Here is a 19,324-nt window from a genome sequence, read left to right as displayed (position 1 = left end):
GCTGCAGTGCACACAGTGTCCACAGGGGGTAAGTCTGACCTTTGACCTCTGGCCTCTGGCCCCACAAAAATCCTGTTAGATCTAGCTGTTGGTCTGGCTGGGTCCAACAAGAGCTGCTGAGGTCGGTAGTTTCGGTTGTGCTTAATTTGCTGAAGTTAGCCAGCTGGATAATTACAGGGTTATTGAGTTATGAGTCTTGACGAAGGGATTTCCACGCCGCGTTGCAGAAAAGACTCGTTTATTAGTTAAGGCAATGCAGAGCCATAGACATTAAAAATAACAATAATAATAATAATCATGACAACTCGCATCTAAAATGGTTTTATTATGATCAATTTACCAAAATGATATCAGCGACGTGTGATAGTTTAGTCCTTTTTTCGTCCAGCTTTTTACCATAAGAACAACTCACATAGCATCACACATACCGTATCAGTTAAATACACAAACTCAACATATATTTTCACATGACTGTGTCTTGTTCTCCGAAACCAAACCCATCCGGCTTCCCACATGAACTCAGACAAACTGTCAAGAGATATTTGTCAGTCCTTCAGCGGGGATGTCTCACTCTTTCTCAGTATTTAGTAAAACCAGATTTAGTAATGTTACACAATATTATGCAGACAGTATAAACAAACCGTGAGATAAGAATAAGACTAGAATAACGGCACACCGGTCTTGGATAAGGCACATCCCGAAACAGATCTAAGAGAGCATCACTGCAGTATCAAAATAAATTACAAACAAGCTGACGACCAAAAGCACCCTGTAAATAGGCGTTAGCAAACAAATCAGTTTCTCCAGGAGCTCGTCTGAGCCTTTCTTGAAGGCATGGTGATCATCTCTGTGTCTCTCACAATCCACCATCATCCTGCATAGGGACAAAGAATCAAGAGGTCAGTGTCAAAACCCGAAACCGCTGTGAAGAAATACCAGCCTGGTGTTAATGCGTATTGTAAAACAATACACATTAACACGTCACAACTTGTATCACCCAGTTGCATGATGACACTTCTACCTGCAGGTCTGCTCATTCATGCGTGTGTGTGTGCGTGTGCGTGTGCACGAGCGTGTGTGTGTGTGTGCGTGCACGCTTATCTACACGTGTTTTTGAGTACGTGATCCTAACCTTGTCCACCTAAAAGTCTGCCAATGTCCAAAAATTGATCTTATGGCAGACCCGTGTGCATCCACATCCTATGTTAACCCATGCGTTTAACCTGGGTTTAATGTTCAGCCTTTATTCATGTCTCTCCCCCTTTGCCCCAGTACCAGATCCAACAGAGTCAGATATTAAGGCTCCACTTCACAATACGTGTCTGCAGCAAATTAACATACTTGTAATGAGTTCAGTCATAGTCCTGTGAAAACCACATGTTTCTCCCTCCTCACCCACTCATCTGGCTGAAAGTTCCCTTTTATCAAAAGGCAAACAAGAATTTGTCTGTAATTTCTGTTGCCCTGGGAAATTGGCCAATGTCGGTTTGATTCCAGATAAAAAGAGAAGTGACTTTGTGAGTTCCCAGGCGGATTTTCACTGATGATTATTGTTATTTTGACTCACAACTGGAGTCACGTCTACAGAATAAACCTCATTTATATGTCACAACACTCTGCAGGCCCACATTAAAACAGTTGTCTTTTTATTGTCAAGATACCGTGGACATGATGATATGTCAGTGGAATCGCAGGTTTTATAGTCAGTTCTGTGCAGCTCTGCACACGTAAATAACATGACAACGATGTAAATGTGACTAAAATATATGCATTTTTGTGGGATTTCTGAATTTTGTGGTTGTGATGTTTGTCTGGAAAGCAGCAGAGAAAATAAAAGCCGTGCTAGGGGTTGCGTAAGGGATAATCCACGACAAGGCGCCAATAAACCATCTCCGCAAATCGGTAGCAAGCACGCCGAACGTTAGCTTAGCAGCTAACATTTGCTTCATAACCTGTAATTATATGATTATAATTGTAATTTTGTGGGCAGAACTTTAAAATGACTAAAAGATATACGTACACCACGTTCACCGAGAATACCGGTCTCTGATTGGCTGAAGGGTGCAGGAAGCGCGCTGATTAGCGGCTAATAGCCTTTTAATTCTGAGTCCAAAACATTCAACAAAAACGCTTTTATCTTAATTCTTCAGGAGGTGGCCGTGGTATAAACAGGATAACCCACCCCAAGGTGGATTATCACTTACATATTCCCTAGCTTCTACCTATATGTTATTTATTTCACAGTTCCATGTGAACATTGTTCATGTTCGATCTTTTCTTTCTGGATCTTTCTTTTTATCTTTATTGTTACGTTCAGGTTTTGTCACCATTTACGCTGCCTTGGCAAAACGCTGACAGTCGTGCCAGTAAAGCACTGCTGAATTGAACTGAATTGAATATTTCAAATTAATAAAGATTTCATCAAAAGTGTGTGAGTGTGGGGGGGGGGGCTCTGTTGGTTTAATGGGTCATCTTTGTCATTATTTACAAGCTTAGTTATTTGCTAACTGGCTTTGGGAGCGTTCATGTGAACAAAGTACCGACTGAGCTGGAAAAAAGATGCTGTCGTTCTTAAACAAGAGAAATTCCACTTTCGATTAATTAGAGTTTGCTAGACAATGGAGTCTATCTTCACCAATTTACCTCTCGTTCTCTCGCTCTCTCCCTCTCCCTCTCTCTCTCTCCCTCCCTCTCCCTCTCTCTTTCTGTCTCATTCCCCCCCTCCCTCCCTCCCTCCCTCCCTCCCTCTCTCTCTCTCTCTCTCTCCCCCTCCCTCGCTCCCCCTGTCACGTCCTCTCTCTCCTCCCCCGTCTGTCTCTCTTTCTCTGTCTCTCTCTCTCTCTCTCTTTCTCTCACACATACACACATTTCTTTCCCCTTTTTACTAACGCAATTACTGCTCGTAACCTTCGTATCACTGATTTGGTCATTTTTTCCATCTATCGTTCTGATAGAATCAGTTCCTGGTCTGCTTAAGCACAGTTTCACAGACCCAACAATCTCATCCAAAACTCACTGCGTCACTTTTGCATCATTTCCCCAAAAATGCATCACTCAGAGAGAAAGTATAACTGTTTGGCTTTGTTTTTCTTTTTTCATTTTGCTCTTTCCATGGCCGTCACAAGCCCATTTGAGGCCCTAAGCACAGTTCATTGCTGCTCCCCACCCGCCCCACCCATCGGTGTCCCGGCACCAATTTATTACTCAAGTGACTGCACATTGCAGTGGGCAGGCTCTTTTTATTTTTTAATTTAAAAAAAAATAATAATCTGGCTTTACTGTTTGGAGGATGTCACAGTTTGGTTTACCTCCTTGCTGTCGCGGCAGTCCCCACACAAGCAGCCCAGGCAGCCGTTGATCACCTGGACGCCGCAGAGGCCGATCTGCAGCAGACCCAGTAAGAGCAGGATGAAAAACAAGACGATGTGCCACATCACCGCGTTATCGGGGAACACGCAGAGCGCCCATGACGTCTTGTCTGCCAGGTAGCTGTTGTTACCGCTGAGAGAGACACACAGACATACAGACAGAGAGAGACGGACAGTCAAGCGGGATGGGTATTAGACATTGAAAACAAGCATGCATTTACCGCTGCATGCCCATGTGCACACAGACACACAAGTTACAACATGACTAAGCATTCGTACAGAAGAGTCTGGTACTCCCTGAATTCTTTTATTTCCCTACCGGAGCCGTCCCGGTCGCTGCTCCACCCCCTCTGCCGATCCGGGGAGGGCTGCAGACTACCACACGCCTCCTCCCATACATGTGGAGTCGCCAGCCGCCTCTTTTCACCTGACAGTGAGGAGTTTCACCAGGGGGACGTAGCGCGAGGATCACGAACAGGCGCCTCGACCGACCAGAGGAGGCGCTAGTGAAGCGACCAGGACACACACCCACATCCGGCTTCCCACCCGCAGACACGCCCAATTGTGTCTGTAGGGACGCCCGACCAAGCCGGAGGCGACACGAGGATTAGATCCCCATGTTGGTAGGCGACGGAATAGACCGCTACGCCACCCGGACACTTTTCTGTGTAGTTTTATACTCCAGGAGCGTAAACTGTGGGTCAGTTGCGTATAAGAAAGTAACCATCACAAAAAAATCAAGTAAAATTAAAAGAAACAGGAGGATAGGAAGTACAAATTGAAAAACCTGGTGAAACTACAATGCTCTTCACATGTCTTACACTGGACACGGAGTTTCTATATTTCACATGTGTTCGCTACACTGATGAACTTCCGTGTTTTGTAGCTGGGACAGCGAAAGACAAACAGAGGCAGAAAAGGGGGAAATAAAGTGAATTGGAGCAGGAAGGACCGGTCGAGACAGAATATAAATATCCCTCCATGGATTGCACAATCGGCTGTCAAACCTCCTCCCTGTTCACAGCCATTTGCTTTAAACTGCTGTTATAAAAAGGCCCCGTGCCCGGGTCTGTAAAACAGCTGGATGCCTGATCTGCACACATCTGACAGTGGGGGCGCTGGTTTCTGGGTGGCGTATCAGTGTCCCTTTGTGGCTAAAGACGTTTGGATGTGCCGTCATCTCTTGCAGCAGAGTGTTTTGCGTGGTACTTTCAGGGTTTGTTTGCTTGTTTGTTTTGTTTTGGGGTTTTCTGAGGGTTTGGCAGGGTGACCCTCAACACAACGACCAAGTCTCCATGTTAGCAAAATGTCCAATCTGCCCAAGTTTCTATGAGCAACACACTGAAACACTACACCAGCTCCATGAGCAGGTCTGGGTGGGGGGTGGCTCCCTACTGGGATCAATAAAGTTTATTTATTTATTTATTTAGTAGCAGTAGTTGCAGCTGCAAAAGCAGTAGTAGTAATATCAGTAACTACAGTAATAGTAGCAGTAGTAGCAGTGGTGGTAGTAGTAGTAGTAGTAGTAGCGTTGGTGGTAGTAGCTGTGGTGGTAGTAGTAGTAGTAGTGGTGGTAGTAGTAGTATTAGTAGTAATAGTGGTGGTGGGAGTAGCAGTATTAGTAGCGGTGGTGGTGATGGTGGTAGTAGTAGTAGTAGTAGTGGTGGTAGCAGTATTAGTATTATTAGTAGTAATAGTGGTGGTGGGAGTAGCAGTATTAGTAGCGGTGGTGGTGATGGTGGTAGTAGTAATAGTAGTAAGTGGTAGTAGTAACAGTAGTTGCAGTGGTAGTAGTAGTAGTAAGTGGTGGTAACTGGTAATAATAGTAAGTGGTAGTAGTAACAGTAGTAGTAGTAGTAGTAGTGATGGTAGTAATAGTAGTAGTGGTGGTAGTAATAGCAGTAGTGGTGGTGGTGGTAGTAGTAAGTAGTGGTGGTGGCTGTAGTAGTAGTAAGTGGTTGAAGTAGTGGTATTAGTAGTAGTAAGTGGTAGTAGTAGTAGTCGTAGTAAGTGGTGGTAATGACAGTGGCAGTAGTTGTGGCAGCAATAGTAGTATTCCAATTATATGGTAGTATTTTATTATTATTTTTCACCCGCACAAATGAAAATGATTAATGGGGATGTTCTTTATCTGCCATCTGCTGATGGTGTCACTGCTAAGGTACTTGGTGTTTTGTGTTGCACTTGGTTGTGACCACCAAAACTCATCATGCAAATGAGGCTGCGTCAGCTCTAGATGAGAAGCTCTGGTCTGTTCTGCCACCTAGTGGATGTTCACAACACCTTCCTGTCCAGCTGTGATCGGTCTCATCCGCCCCAACAGAGCTGGTGAATGTTTTACCACTGACCCAACAGCACGAGAGAGATAAAGCAGCAGAAAATAGACCGATGAGACGAGAACGCAGCGACACAGAGGAAAACAGAGTTCTCCCACGGAAACGAATGATTCGTGTGTGTAGATGTATGTCAATGTGTGTGTGTGTGTGTTCTTATTTGCCCTAATTGGGGGGGGGGTCGTGGAAAATGATCCAATGAAGAAATTTCCTCATTCATTCATCATGAATCCTGCGTTTGCATCTGTGCGTGTGCACGCTGACGTGAGCACATGCACGTCCTTGTGCACGTGTGCATCTTAGCAGAGGGTTAATAAGCGAATCTCAGTGCTCATCGTGGAAGTTTAGCGTAATCCATTTCACCCCGATCACTTATCTTAACCCCTCTTCAGTCCTTGCTGCCGTTTTCCTCCTAATTGTTTATTCTGTGCTTACATTGCGGCTCGACCCTTTGGGATCTTTAAAATCCTTATTTTTTTTATGCTACTGATAACGAATTTGAAATCAGCTCCACCGTGAGTCACTTTTGGACGAGCGCATCGGGTAAACGTGTAAAATATCCCAAACTGAATGTGAGCGTGAGGGTGTAGTCACTCACCTGCCGAGGTTTTCAAAGGGGTAGCTCCAATCTCCACTCGCCACCTTACACTTGGGCCCAATGGCCAGACCTGCCGAGGCCACGCTGGTGCAGTAGATCGCCCCAGCCAGACCCAAACCCGAGCAGAAGACGGAGTTCAGCATCTGGGGGAACACACACACACACACACACACACACACACACACACACACACACCACAAACTTAGTGTGTATTATCCGTATCAGTGTATTTGTATCCTCCATGTCCCACTGAGCATCATGTATGCATCTTTGTGGTATGTAGTATGTATAGATGTGTATACTGCATGCACGTATATAAGTGGCAATGTATGGAGGTAAATTGTATTTTAATACGCAGGATATCTATCTATCTATCTATCTATCTATCTATCTATCTATCTATCTATCTATTATCTAGCTAGCTAGCTAGCTAGCTGTCTGACTGTTTATGTATCTCGCTAGCTAGCTAGTGCTAGCTATCTGACTGTCTATCTGTCTACACACTTTTATTTTCCTCTCTCATTGTTTCTTATTTAAAGTTGTCAGGTTCTTCCGGTTCTGAGAAGCTGCAGATTGACTGTATGCTTGATTTTGAAAATCCAAGTATTTGATCCCAGCACATGTTCATGATGATATGTTGGCAGGTGGTCGCAGGTGCGGTGCATTACCCCTGACTTGACACCGCCCTCTGTGTGCTAGCAGCCTGGAGGTTACCGCACCCGTATCCTTACATTTTATCACCTGTCGTTAAGCTGTGTCATTTGTGCTGGCTCTCGGGGTAACTCCCCTGATAATGTGTAAATGTGACTCTTTCAGAGTAAATCTCTGTTTACCCGGCAGCGGTTTCCACAGCAACCCGCTCCACAGCAGCCCTTCCCCCCTGCCCGGATTGCTGAACAGCTGGGGCACAGCATCTGGAAATATGGCGGTGATAGGCATCATTCATTGAGAAAGATCAATAGAAAAACAACTGTATTAAGACTACTGCGTCAATATTTTACTACAGCGTAGAAAGTAAAAGTACTCTGAGTACATTTGCTTTGCATCGCAGCACAGTTTAGAATGAGTAAAGATGTGGCTAAATGGAGGCTAATGAGCGCCGTCAGCGATCCCAATACAAATTAAGACATCACTTGTATTATTATATGTGTGTGTCGAGATACATCTATCCCCCCCCCCCCCATTGTATCTGGCCAATTACCCCACTCTTCCGAGCCGTCCCGGTCGCTGCTCCACCCCCTCTGCTGATCCGGGGAGGGCTGCAGACTACCACATGCCTCCTCCGATACACGTGGAGTCGCCAGCCGCTTCTTTTCACCTGACGGTGAGGAGTTTCACCAGGGGGACGTAGCGCGTGGGAGGATCACACTATTCCCCCCAGTTCCCCCTCCCTCCCCGACCGACCAGAGGAGGCGCCAGTGCAGCGATCAGGACACATACCCACATCCGGCCTTCCCACCCGCAGACACGGCCAATTGTGTCTGTAGGGACGCCCGACCGAGCCGGAGGTAATACAGGGATTCGAACCGGCGATCCCTGTGTTGGTAGGCAACGGAATAGACCGCCACGCCACCTGGACGCGTGTCGAGATAACATCTGTAAGTGTGTGTTTGTGTGAGAGCGAGAGAGAGAGAGAGAGAAGGAGAGAGCGAGTACACGTTTGTGTTTGTGCGTGGGTCCGCTTATCTCCTAAACCAATATTTTCGAATTCTGAATCCATCGTGTACCAAAGGGTAATGACATCTACATCAGCAGGAGCCCTATGAAAAGGGTTGGCTGGATGTGCCGTCATGCCTTAACATGAGACCCGGTGCTCACACACACACGTGTACCGATTATGATTTAGTGGGGGGTATAAACCGTACACATGTCACCGAGGTTTCCATGGGAGAGGGGAAAGATTATTTATACATTTATGGTCCTCCGGTCAGCCTCGGGACTTGCTAGAACAATGGGCTGATTGGGCAGAAGTAGGAAGCTGGCCAAAAGAGAAAAACGGTAGAACTTATAAAAAAAAAGACCTGAAGTCATAAATTACATTGTGTTAGTCTTGCAACATCCCTCACGATACCGTCGCTTTCGGTATTACTTGCACCATAGCTGTTTATATAGTTACTGTTATTACTATATCACCATCGCTGTAGTCATGATAGACTAGTGTGTGTGAGTGTGTGTGTTCTGGTTGAGGAAGTAGTGGGTATCTGCCTTGATATTTAATTGGTTACCAATTAATCAACATCAAACATGACCCAGCCTCCACAGAGAGAGGTGTTAGAGCAGCGTCCTCTCTACTACTGTCTGTATATCTACAGCCGTTTGTGTGAACTACTGCGTACCTCCCATGTCACACGAAGGGAAAAAATACAACATTCAGTAATTCCTTCGTTTTTGAGATGTACAAGTCAGCAAACCCGGTGCTAATGCGTCCCGCGCTAGACAGATGCTGCCCATAGCAACACACTGTCCCATACCGGCGGACGCCGCAGTGACACGAAACACTCTCATCCGTCCGAATCAGCGAAATAACTCGGCTTGCTCCCTGTCGAGCAGTGTCGCGTGTCAACATGAACACAGACATGTACATCCCTTACTGGAAAGACTGCCCCTTACTACTAAAGCCCCATCCCAATCTAACCCATAACAGTAATGATGATGAGGATAGTGATAATTATCATCAGAAGAGGAAGAGGAATATGGGGGGAACAGAGGAACAAGCAGATTTGAGAAAATTGTGAAATTGTTAATTGATAAATCCTACATGTGTGTGTGTGTGTATATATAGTGCAACAAAGCTACAGCCATCACTAACAGTTAAGTCAATTCAATTTTCAAAGCCTTTAAGCTTGATTGAACTAGATGAATGTATAGAATATACATGCATATGCACATGCACGGAGCGTCCATAAAGACATAAATACATAGAGTAAAATCCATGACTCACAAAGAGGCCTCCTCCGATGAGTCCCCCCATAAGCCAGACCTGCAGGGAGATCTGCTCGTTCTCCAGTATCTCTCCATTTGGGAAGAACAGCAGCAGGTTGGCGATCATACAGAGGAAGGCCGACGGCAGCAGGATCAGGCCCACCAGGCGGGCACACTTTCCCGTACAACACATTATTTCTTATCTTCCCACGGCCTCTGCCTTGTTGCTCTCGATCCGTCTGTCTCTCTCGTTCGCTCTCTTCCGTTTCTCGCCTCGGTCTCACGTCTACAACCGAAGGAAAAAAAGGTACACTACGTCAGTGACAAAATGACACAAACTGGACGAGTACTAACAGTGGCTGGAGAAAGACCAAGGGGAATGATAATTCACACAAACATTCTTCTACCTCTATCTTTGTGAGGACCCCTCGTCGACTACATTCATTCTCTAGCCCCTTAACCCTAACCTTATCCATCGTGCCTAACCTGAAGCCTTACCCTAATCCTAACCCTAACCCTAAACCCAAGTCCTAACCCTAAAATAGACCTTTAAAGATGTGAGGACCGGACGAAATACCCTCACTTTGCAAAAATGTCCTCACATCAAGGGCTAAAAACTCCTATTGGTCCTCACAAACGTAGAAGTACAAGTAGGCACACACACACACACACACACACACACACACACACACACACACACACACACACACACACACACACACACACACACACACACACAGAGTGAAAGACAAACACAGCCGGTCACTCATGCAGCAGGAGGGAGAACAGGAACACAGGCCAAGAGTTGGTTAGGCGTAGTCTCACTTGTCGGTGGACCGTCGACTTCTTACGGATAAAGATGTAAAATCCTGGTTTGTTTTGTTTTGTTTCCCTGTGTGAAGTTTGTTCTCAACCTTAATCCAGGACTGCAATGGGAGCCACTCGTACCTGAACCACCTTAATACCTCAGAGAGAGGAGGAGGAGGAGTCGTGGGTGTGTGTGGGTGTTGGTGGGGTCTACAATATTCACCTTTGATACCTGACCGTGATATCAGATATCACTTATCTCTATTTATGGTTTATATAGCTGGCAGGGCTCGGCGTATGGAAGCGGGGGAACTCGGGGATTGCCCTTTATGCATGCTCAATAATCCAGGTAGGAAACTCAAGGGAAGTTGAATCGGTTCACCTGGACACAACGTTTACTGACGGAAATGTTTCATCACGCATCTAAGGGACATCTTCACGTGTGTTACTGTTGATGAAGCAGTGGCGGTGGTCCGTATGAAATTAGAGGACGACCCAGGCCCGGCTCCAGGGGGTGCTGTAGTGAGGCTTAGCCCCCCCCCAAGTGACATTCAATGCCCCCCCAACCAAATTATTTCAAGATGTTTAATTCCTCTAAGTAAATCAAAATCGTCATTGCATTATTTCATGTTGGTGCGTTATTTACCAAATTACGATTTTTAATTCAATTTAGGATAGATTTCATTTTTAGGTTAGGCGGCTATCCAGTCCAAATCATATCTGTTTTGCACGTTTCTTCGCGTGCTGCGTCGGCAGGTGTCTCGCGGGTTTCGGCAGGGTAAGGTGTGCTCAGTCGGTACACGGTTTTTGCTGCGTGCGAATTGACCAAAAGTCGAAATGGATATAACAGGATTCTGCAAAGTTGACAAAGGCAAATTACCAACTCAAAAGGATCGAAGCGAAGGAGGAGGAGAGGGAACCGCACCTGGAGTTACTGAGGCTAGTCCACAGAGCGGGGAGCAACAGGGATCCGCTTCCGAAGTAGCCGAGGCATGGAGCGGGGAGCAACAGCCAACATTAGCCATAGCCATCATTAGCCATAGCCATCATTAGCCATAGCCATCATTAGCCATAGCCAACATTAGCCATAGCCATCATTAGCCATAGCCATCATTAGCCATAGCCAACATTAGCCATAGCCATCATTAGCCATAGCCAACATTAGCCATAGCCATCATTAGCCATAGCGAACAGTGCGGACAGTGGCAACCTTCCCTCAAACAGTCCTCACAGTAGCTCTCCAACTGGCAGCTTTGCGCCTGACGATTTGGGAACTGATTTGGCCGCTCGGCACCTCCTTGAGCAAATTCCCAGTTCGTTTGTTTAAGGGTCAGAAACGGACTTTCTTAGGCCAGCGGTATAACCGCAGGGAGTGGTTGAAATACAGCATCAAAACGGATGCAGCATTTTGTTTCACTTGCCGAAAGTTCGGCGCTGGCTCTGTGTTCACCAAAATGGGATTCTCTCACTGGAGGCATGTGATCGAGAGAGACACAGAGGCCTGAACAAACACGCTGCATCAAAAGACCACATGGAGGATATGACAAGATGGAAAGAGAGGGAGAGACGAGCAAACACCGGCGAAGAGGTATCGACAGTGATCAACACAGAGCAGTTAGATCTGCTGTCATTGATGCGATAGAATTTCTAGCGTCAAACCAGTTAGCTTTTCGGGGGAGCAAAGATGCGTTTCAGTCACGAGAGGAGGACAGTTGTGGCCTGTTTCTTACTTTACTTGAATACACTCTAAGGAAAGATCCAGAATTGCAGAAAATATTGACGGTGATACTCGAAAATGCATGCATATATTTCACAGCATACAAAGCGAGCTGACTCGCATAGTGAGCGATATACTGACGGAATTGGTGAGTCCCGATGTGCTATTGAAGCGGACGGCACACGGGACCCAACTTGGCTTGAGAATATCTCCATTGTTTTGCGATTTGTGGGAGATAATTACGAGGTGAGGGAACGGCTGTTGACCGTAGCCAGTGCAGAGACTGGTGACGCACAGACGCTAGCAAACACAATCCTCTCTGGGTTAGAGAGTCGGACTCGACCCATCTAAGATACTGTAACCGGTTATTTTCTTGCCCGGTGCGGGATTCGATACGAGGTGTACTGCACCACAAGGCGACATCGCTAACCGCTCGGCTAAAGGGTCAGACCCGTTAGCTAGGGGCTAACGTGTCTTATTAGTAGTTTACAATACTTAGCCAAGTCTATGACGGCGCGAACACACGTGGTACAGTTGTCTTTTGAAATGGACTTGACTGCAAGATTTTGCAACGAGTGGAAAAATTATGTCACGCAGAGATTCAACTCGCAGCAGAGTCGCCGCCTTCAACTCTACTAATCGGTGAGTTCAATATTCTATTCTATTCTATTGTGGAAGGTAAGTTGTGTGGCTGGCTGCCACGCTACCCTATTTGTGAGTGAATTAGGCGAGAATGCATGTGAGAGATATTAATGCCACTCGCTGGAGTGGATGTGGACTGATGGCTATGGGGCCTACCTTTTCTGTACGGGAGGTGGTTGTACTAAGATGCATAAGCTTGGAAGGAGTTGCAATGCTCTGTGCCAATTAGATTGCAAGCCTTTTTTTGTCTATGATATATTTCTATATATATATTTATTGTTTGGGTGCCTTTGACGGTGGTCAGATTGGTCATTTTCCGTGTTAATATCTCTCCCCCCCCCCTATTTTTCACAATGTCCCTCTAACAATTTTGCCCTGGAGCCGGGGCTGGGGCCAAGGCCTGGCCACCAGACGCTCGCCAGCGAGCTCCCTACCCAGGTCTGGCTCCAGGAGGGGACCCCGGTTTCCCTTTTCTGGGCGAGGTGCTGTGGCTCTGCTCTGAGACTTACATCTGTTGCCATCTTATAATGCTGTGATTGCCACTATTCCCCAATCCTCTGTGAATAGGACACATGGCCATTGAAACTCTAGTTAATGGTCACACCCATATTTGAATATGAAACTGGTCGCTGTGCCACCGTATTGTTTATAAGGGTGGGCATACCTGCAGTCAGGAGAGACTGAAGAGGTCACTTAGATGAGTGATGAAACGTTTCTCTCAATATAAATGTTGTGTGCAGATGAACTGATTCAACTTTCTCTAACTGGGGGATTCTCTGCATGGGGACAGTGCAGTGCCAAGCTCTGAGGAATAATGGACGGATGCGATTTTCAAGTTAGTGAAAGTCTCCGTGAATGCAGAAACTCCACCAGCATGACTAGTAAGGAGGAGACAGTTAGACCATGTACTGTGAATGTTCTCATTCATCCAGGTCATGGTTAGCCAAAGCAGTTGAGTCAAGTGCAACTGGATTCAGGAATTTATACCAAGTCCAGTTGCACTTGATTCAAGTCCTTTGGACAGTTAGACCATGTACTGGTTTTTTTATGGCATTTCTGCCTCCTCCCTGATAAATAGCTTTATGAGCACAAAAACTGCTTGCGTTAACTCATATCAATATTATCATTATCTTATGTTTACGCCTATGAGATAACTTTTTTATTCATAAACATTCATGAACAGATAAGTACAGATATGGCGGCCTTTGCTGTATTTACTGATGCTGTGTGAGATGAGACAACATGATACCCGTATAGAGCAAAGACACAGGAAGGAAGACTTAAGTGTCTTTATGCATGATCAGTAGTCCAGGTAAGGATATCACAGAAGGTTGAATCCGTTCATCTGGACTCATCTAAGTGACCTCTTCAGTCTCAACTGACTGCAGGTGTCCCCGCCCTTATAAACAATATAGTGGCACCACGACTGAAACCAACGACCAGTTTCCTATGCAAATTGCCGTGAGCATTAACTAGAGTTTCAATAATTGTGGATAAGGCGAGGGACATCATTATAGAGGAGGATGAAACTATGGTCTCTTATGATGTTAGGTCTCTCCCCGTACATTCCTGTTGATGACGCAGTGGCGGTAGTTCATATGAAATTAGAGGACGACCCCACCCTTAGCAATAGGACCACCCTTAACACTGACCAAGTGTGTCTGCTCCTGAAGCTGTGTCTTCAGTCCACGTACTTCACATACAGGGGGCAGTACTATGGGCAGAGGCATGGGTGTGCTATGGGTTCCTCAGTCTCACCTGTAGTGGCCAACTTGTACATGGAGGAAGTGGAAAAGAGGGCTGTGATGTCCTATCCAGGGACACCACCTAGCCATTGGTTCAGATTTGTGGACGACACCTGGGTTAAAATTAAATCTCAGGACGTACCACATTTCACCGACCACATTAACTCTGTGGACTCGTTGGCCTGTCTCGCTTCGTGTGCACCTTGGCTGGTGAGGAAGAGGAAACTTAATGGACAAAACTGAGAGGAAACACTTATTAGGGAACCAGATTTTAGTGCTTTTTTTGTTGTTGGACATTTTACTTGTTGATCTTCCCACGTACCATGTATACTTTGGTTGGAATTAACAGTTTGATTACTACCAGTTAGGGCCAGACGATATGGACAAAACCAGATATCACAATATTTTTACGATATTGTAGAGATGACTATTGGTGCGCTCACAAAATATTTACACAATGTCATTTTTGATAAACACTCATTAGTAATGTGGATATGATGTCCAACCAGGTAGAAACAAATAATAGAACAGCTAGAACAGTCCGATAAATTCAGAGAATTGCATCTCTTTACTGCCATGCAGCATTGAAAACCAGGAAAAGACCACACTTATTACAAATTACTTATTACAAACTGGTGATATTGGGATACACAAATAAAATGACTTATCTGTAGGCTTTCCAACCGCCACGTCTTTGCTAAAAGCACGTGTTTCAAAACACGGCCACATAATCTGATGTATCACAGATTTTGGTGTCCGGTGAGCAAAACTCTCAATCCCAAATATTACCGGTTTTTAATAGAATAGAATACTCTTTATTGTTCATTTTGTACATACATACAAATAAACTTTACTCTCTGCATTTAACCCATCCTGGCTGTGTGGCTAGGAGCAGTGGGCAGCCGCCTTGCAGCACCCGGGGACCAACTCCAGTTCTTCTTTCCACTGCCTTGCTCAGGGGCACAGACAGGAGTTTTTGTTTTTTTATGTTTATCAGGCATGTTCAAGTACACAGCACATACATAGATGTCTTACGAAGCAGTCCATGGATTTCGGCATCCTCTCAGTGTCCACAGTTCCCATTCTCAAAAAAGAAGGAAACAGGAATGCGTTCTGACATTTGTCCATGAACACAGATAATGGGTATATACAGATAATGTATATACAGATAATGTATATAAAATATACATTATATATGAAAAAAGACACATACTGTTCACGTTTAAATGAGGAGAAAAGAGATCCAGAAGAATTTGGTCACTGTCTCTTATTTCAGGTCAATTGAGAAAATATGGAATAATGGGGGACCACTTAGTCAAAAATATATCTGTTTTTAATTGTAACCCTGCAGTTATGTTGTCCATGTAATAAACATCCTCAACCTTCTCCCCCCATTGTGTTACCATGGGGGGCTGTGGCCTCAGCCGGGAGACTGATCCTCTTCTTAGCAATTAGAAGAAGGACTCTCAATAGTGATGTCTGATTTTTGTGTTCTGGTAATATTCCTAATAAATAGCACGATGGTTGTAAGGGCAGTTCTATATCTAAACCCCTTTTAATTTCATTTTGCCAGGCAGGAGTTTTAACCCTAACGTGCACGTCTATTTGATGGTGGGAGGAGGAAACCCACGCAGACAGGGGGAGAACATGCAAACTCCACACAGACAGGACCTGGAACGGCCTGCGGTTCGAACCCGGGACCTTCTTGCTTTGAGGCAACAGCGCTAACCGCTGGGCCACCATGCCCAGTGTCTGGTTATTGTCTGGTTTAGGAGTCATGCAGTATGTGATGGAGGAATATAATATCATATCGTCTCAAACGGCATATTAGATCTTTTTATCGGCCCTGGGTCTGGATTCATTCCGAGCCATGCTAGTATTTCATTTCTACATTTAGACCTCACACGTTCAGATGCTTATAAATCATGGGTTAAAGTAGGCTGGTATTCAATAACCTCCGCTGAAAACAAAATCAAAAACCAAGGTCCGCGGTGGTGTAGCGGTCTAAGCATCGGCTCTGTGTCGATGCAGTTGCCCACTGGGGACTGGGGTTCGCGCCCCGGTCTCGTCAGATCCGACTATGGCCGGACTCGACGAAGCAGCGATCAGTGCGAGGGTGGGCGTTTGAATTAAAACAGGGATTGATTGGCCACTAAATTGGGAGAAAAAAGGGAAAAATCAGAAATAAATTTATAAAAAAATAAATAATCAAAAACCAATAACATATTTGACTCGCTGGGTTTAAATGTATAAAGTGTAGTGGTTATGGGGCTACATAATTCCCCTTATTGAGCTGGTAGGAACGTTAGTTTACAGCTGCTGTTTCCTCGGTTCGGGTTTACAGTGACACACTTCCGCTGCGCGGGGTTTGTTGTTGTTGTAATGGCGGAAGGAATAAATGGTGCACGTTGTGTAGCCGAAAGAGAAAGTTGTCACGACTCCTGCTTGAGCTCCTCTACAAAAGCCGGATTCTGATCTGCCGTAGGGAGACACTCTGCTGCCCTCTAGTGTCGAACCATGTCACACGCACGCGTGATCGCACCGCGGCGCGACAAAAAAAAAAAACTCGCGACAGTAAACCGGTCAAATGACACAAGCAGCAACTTCTAAGAGAATAAGTTTGGGAGGAACTAATCTGGTCTTGTCTGTGGTGTTTTCCTCTAAAGCCTCCGCGCTTATTGTCAGTCATTCTTTTCCTACACTGAGCTATGACGCTCGGCTCAGCCATCCAATGAAGTGACTCTGTAAACAGTGAACCCGCAGCCCCGCAGCCCTTCACCCCGGCCGTCCATGTGTCTGCAGGGTGCAGCCTCCCGAAAAGCACCGGACAGAAAACCCCCACGAAGGACCGCAACTCACCACCCACGTGTCTGTCACTCGCCGCGCGAGTCCTTACTTAGAAGTGAGCGCAGAAGTTGAAATATTCATCCGGCTAAAACGGCGGAGACTACCTACAGCTGCGATGGCAGGCAAGTCCAATCTTTACCTCTCTTTAACCTGACCATCGCTTCACTCTCGGCTTGTCGCGGCTACGTACGACCTGCGTATTTTAGGAAGTGGCCGCCTTATGTGTCCTCGTGACACCATGTTGATTTGTGCTCCGCTTTGATCCCGGACGCGCAGACCGGGAGGCTAGAGTCCGAGAGCTGGTTGCCAAGTGCATGCAGGCGAAGGACGCGGCTTACTGCCCGTACAGCCGATTCCCTGTCGGCGCTGCGATATTGACAGCAGATGGCGCTATAATCACAGGTAATAACAACCTGACGGGCGTTGAGGAGGGGCCCCCTCGTTAAATGAAACTCATGGCAAATACTCTCGTGCATAGCCCCCGTATAAGTGTCGGTGATGTTTGTGCATTGCAGGTTGCAATGTGGAGAATGCGTCCTACGGCCTGACAGTGTGTGCAGAGCGCACGGCCATCCAGAGGGCAGTGGCAGAAGGCCACAGACGATTCGTCGCTATTGCCGTGACATGGTGACACACTCAAGCAATGGCATGTAAAATATTCAAGCTGCATATCTTGATTTACTTTTCCTCTGTTTCTCACTCTCTCTCTCTCTCTCTCTCTCTCTCTCTCTCTCTCTCTCAGTGATATCAGAGACCGTTTTGTTGGGCCATGTGGAGCATGCAGACAAGTTCTCATGGAGGTGAGACCTGCTTGTTGTGTTGTCCAACAGAAACAGCTGGGCCTCATTTATGAAATGTACTTCCACACACACCCTGGGAACATTTTAGCCCTCAAGTTTGTCTCGTAGGGAAGACGTTGAGTCCGGGCGACCCCTGAATGGTGACACCAGTTGACTAACACTGGTGTCTTTGCGAGCCAGGGTGATTGCTAGTTGCAAGAGGTGGACAATAGATGTCAGTGGGAAGGAGTTAAAAATGTCCATCAGACTTTGCTCTCTTTCTGTAAGACAAACTTGAGAGCTAAAAAAAAATTCCATGGGTGTGTAAGAACACATTTGTGCATAAGAACATTTCATAAATGAATATAAAATGGATGGGTTTAAACTGGCGAGAAGGTTAAACCCATTCATTTTTTTCTCCCCAGTCAAGAGCACTTTATGAACACTTGAAATGTCACTGACTGTGTGTAAACCAAACTAAGGCTGTCAAACTTTGATACCATGATGACGTAAGCTACCTCTATAAAATACAATTTACTCATTGTTTGTGCGATGAGTTTTTTTGTGACATTATATAAGACCCTTTCAATGAAACTGTAAAAAAAAAAAATCTGGCTGTGTTCACAGAGATGCTATCTCCTGGTTTCAAACAACACACACACTGGCTAGTCTGACCCAGCCCTGACTAGGTTCCTGGGCGGGTTGGGACACAGAATAATTCTTTAAGCAATAACCGTTTCGTCCGTCTCACTACTTCAATCCACTTTCTCTCACCAGTTTGGATCTGACTGGATTGTCTACTTGACCAAGCCAGATGGATCTTACAAAGAAACCAGCCTCAGTGAACTGCTGCCTCTGGCATTTTCTCCAGCCCACCTGGCAAAGGACTGATTCTGCCACAGAAATGGCTTCGCTCCGACATATTCTGATCAGAACTGTGTATAAGCCCATTCAACCGCAGCATCAGCCGTTGTTACTCAGGCATTACACTGAAACGCCCAGCAAAGGAATTTGATCAGATTGAGCACGTGCATATCACAACTTACTTTTCATATGTGCCTTATTGCAAAAACAACAGTATTAAATTTACTAATTTTGTATGAAACTAGTGTAGAATAAACAGCCTTTTTTCCCCTCAATTTAATGTACATTCGTGCATGCGATACTTTTAGTTGATTTATAACCATTGCCATTTGTTTTGCTGTGTGTAATGATGACATGTGAAAGCAGTTTCAGCGGCGTTAAACAGTGCAGACAGCAAGAAGTACGAGGAAAACTCACGTTTACATGAAGTTATATTTAATTTAATACAAATGTAAAGTGAACTAATATACAAGAAAAAAAATCCACTGTCAGGGATTTAGTCAAAAATGCATAAGTAATTGTTTAACAATCTATACAGCATTTCTTGCTTTTCTTTTTACAATTTAAAAGATTTGATAAGTAAGTTAAATTATTATTTTTTTTTTTTAAAAGGTTCATGCTAAGTTTGGAAATTAAAAATGTTTGGTTTGTGAATAAAGAATTTGCCAGAAGAAAAGAAGCGTCAGACACGTTCTGGGGGGT

General features: G+C 45.3%; 2 protein-coding genes across 5 annotated transcripts in view; one reads left to right on the top strand and one right to left on the bottom strand.

The window, feature by feature from the left end:
- Nucleotides 1-227: 227 nt before the first annotated feature.
- tm4sf5 (transmembrane 4 L six family member 5) overlaps nt 228-19,324 on the bottom strand; it is a 38,666-nt gene continuing 19,569 nt past the window's right edge. The window contains exons 1-6 of one of the 3 annotated variants that reach the window (XM_056300038.1): nt 10,047-10,203; nt 9,241-9,507; nt 7,133-7,213; nt 6,300-6,442; nt 3,309-3,501; nt 228-874 (exon numbers count right to left, since the gene is read on the bottom strand). In XM_056300038.1, the coding sequence (XP_056156013.1) occupies nt 857-874; nt 3,309-3,501; nt 6,300-6,442; nt 7,133-7,213; nt 9,241-9,414 (609 nt within the window). In that variant the 5' untranslated portion in view covers nt 9,415-9,507; nt 10,047-10,203 and the 3' untranslated portion in view covers nt 228-856. Of the gene's footprint in view, nt 875-3,308; nt 3,502-6,299; nt 6,443-7,132; nt 7,214-9,240; nt 9,508-9,628; nt 9,775-10,046; nt 10,204-19,324 lie in introns of those variants that run through there. The other 2 variants (XM_056300039.1, XM_056300040.1) reach the window with 2 other exon arrangements.
- zgc:103586 lies at nt 7,816-19,197 on the top strand. Of its 2 annotated transcripts, XM_056300043.1 has the most exons (6): nt 7,816-7,897; nt 16,935-17,101; nt 17,256-17,381; nt 17,495-17,606; nt 17,722-17,779; nt 18,536-19,197. In XM_056300043.1, exons 2-6 carry the CDS (start codon nt 17,095-17,097, stop codon nt 18,647-18,649), a joined length of 417 nt encoding a protein of 138 aa, XP_056156018.1. In that variant the 5' UTR covers nt 7,816-7,897; nt 16,935-17,094; the 3' UTR covers nt 18,650-19,197. The 2 variants fall into 2 exon arrangements, with proteins under 2 accessions (XP_056156018.1, XP_056156017.1); XM_056300042.1 differs by lacking the exon at nt 7,816-7,897 and having other exon boundaries at nt 16,732-17,101.

Source organism: Lampris incognitus, chromosome 20 (assembly GCF_029633865.1).
Source record: "Lampris incognitus isolate fLamInc1 chromosome 20, fLamInc1.hap2, whole genome shotgun sequence".
Lineage (NCBI taxonomy): Eukaryota > Metazoa > Chordata > Actinopteri > Lampriformes > Lampridae > Lampris > Lampris incognitus.
The sequence above is the reverse complement of the archived record's forward strand: the minus strand, read 5'-3'. Positions and strand labels throughout refer to the sequence as shown.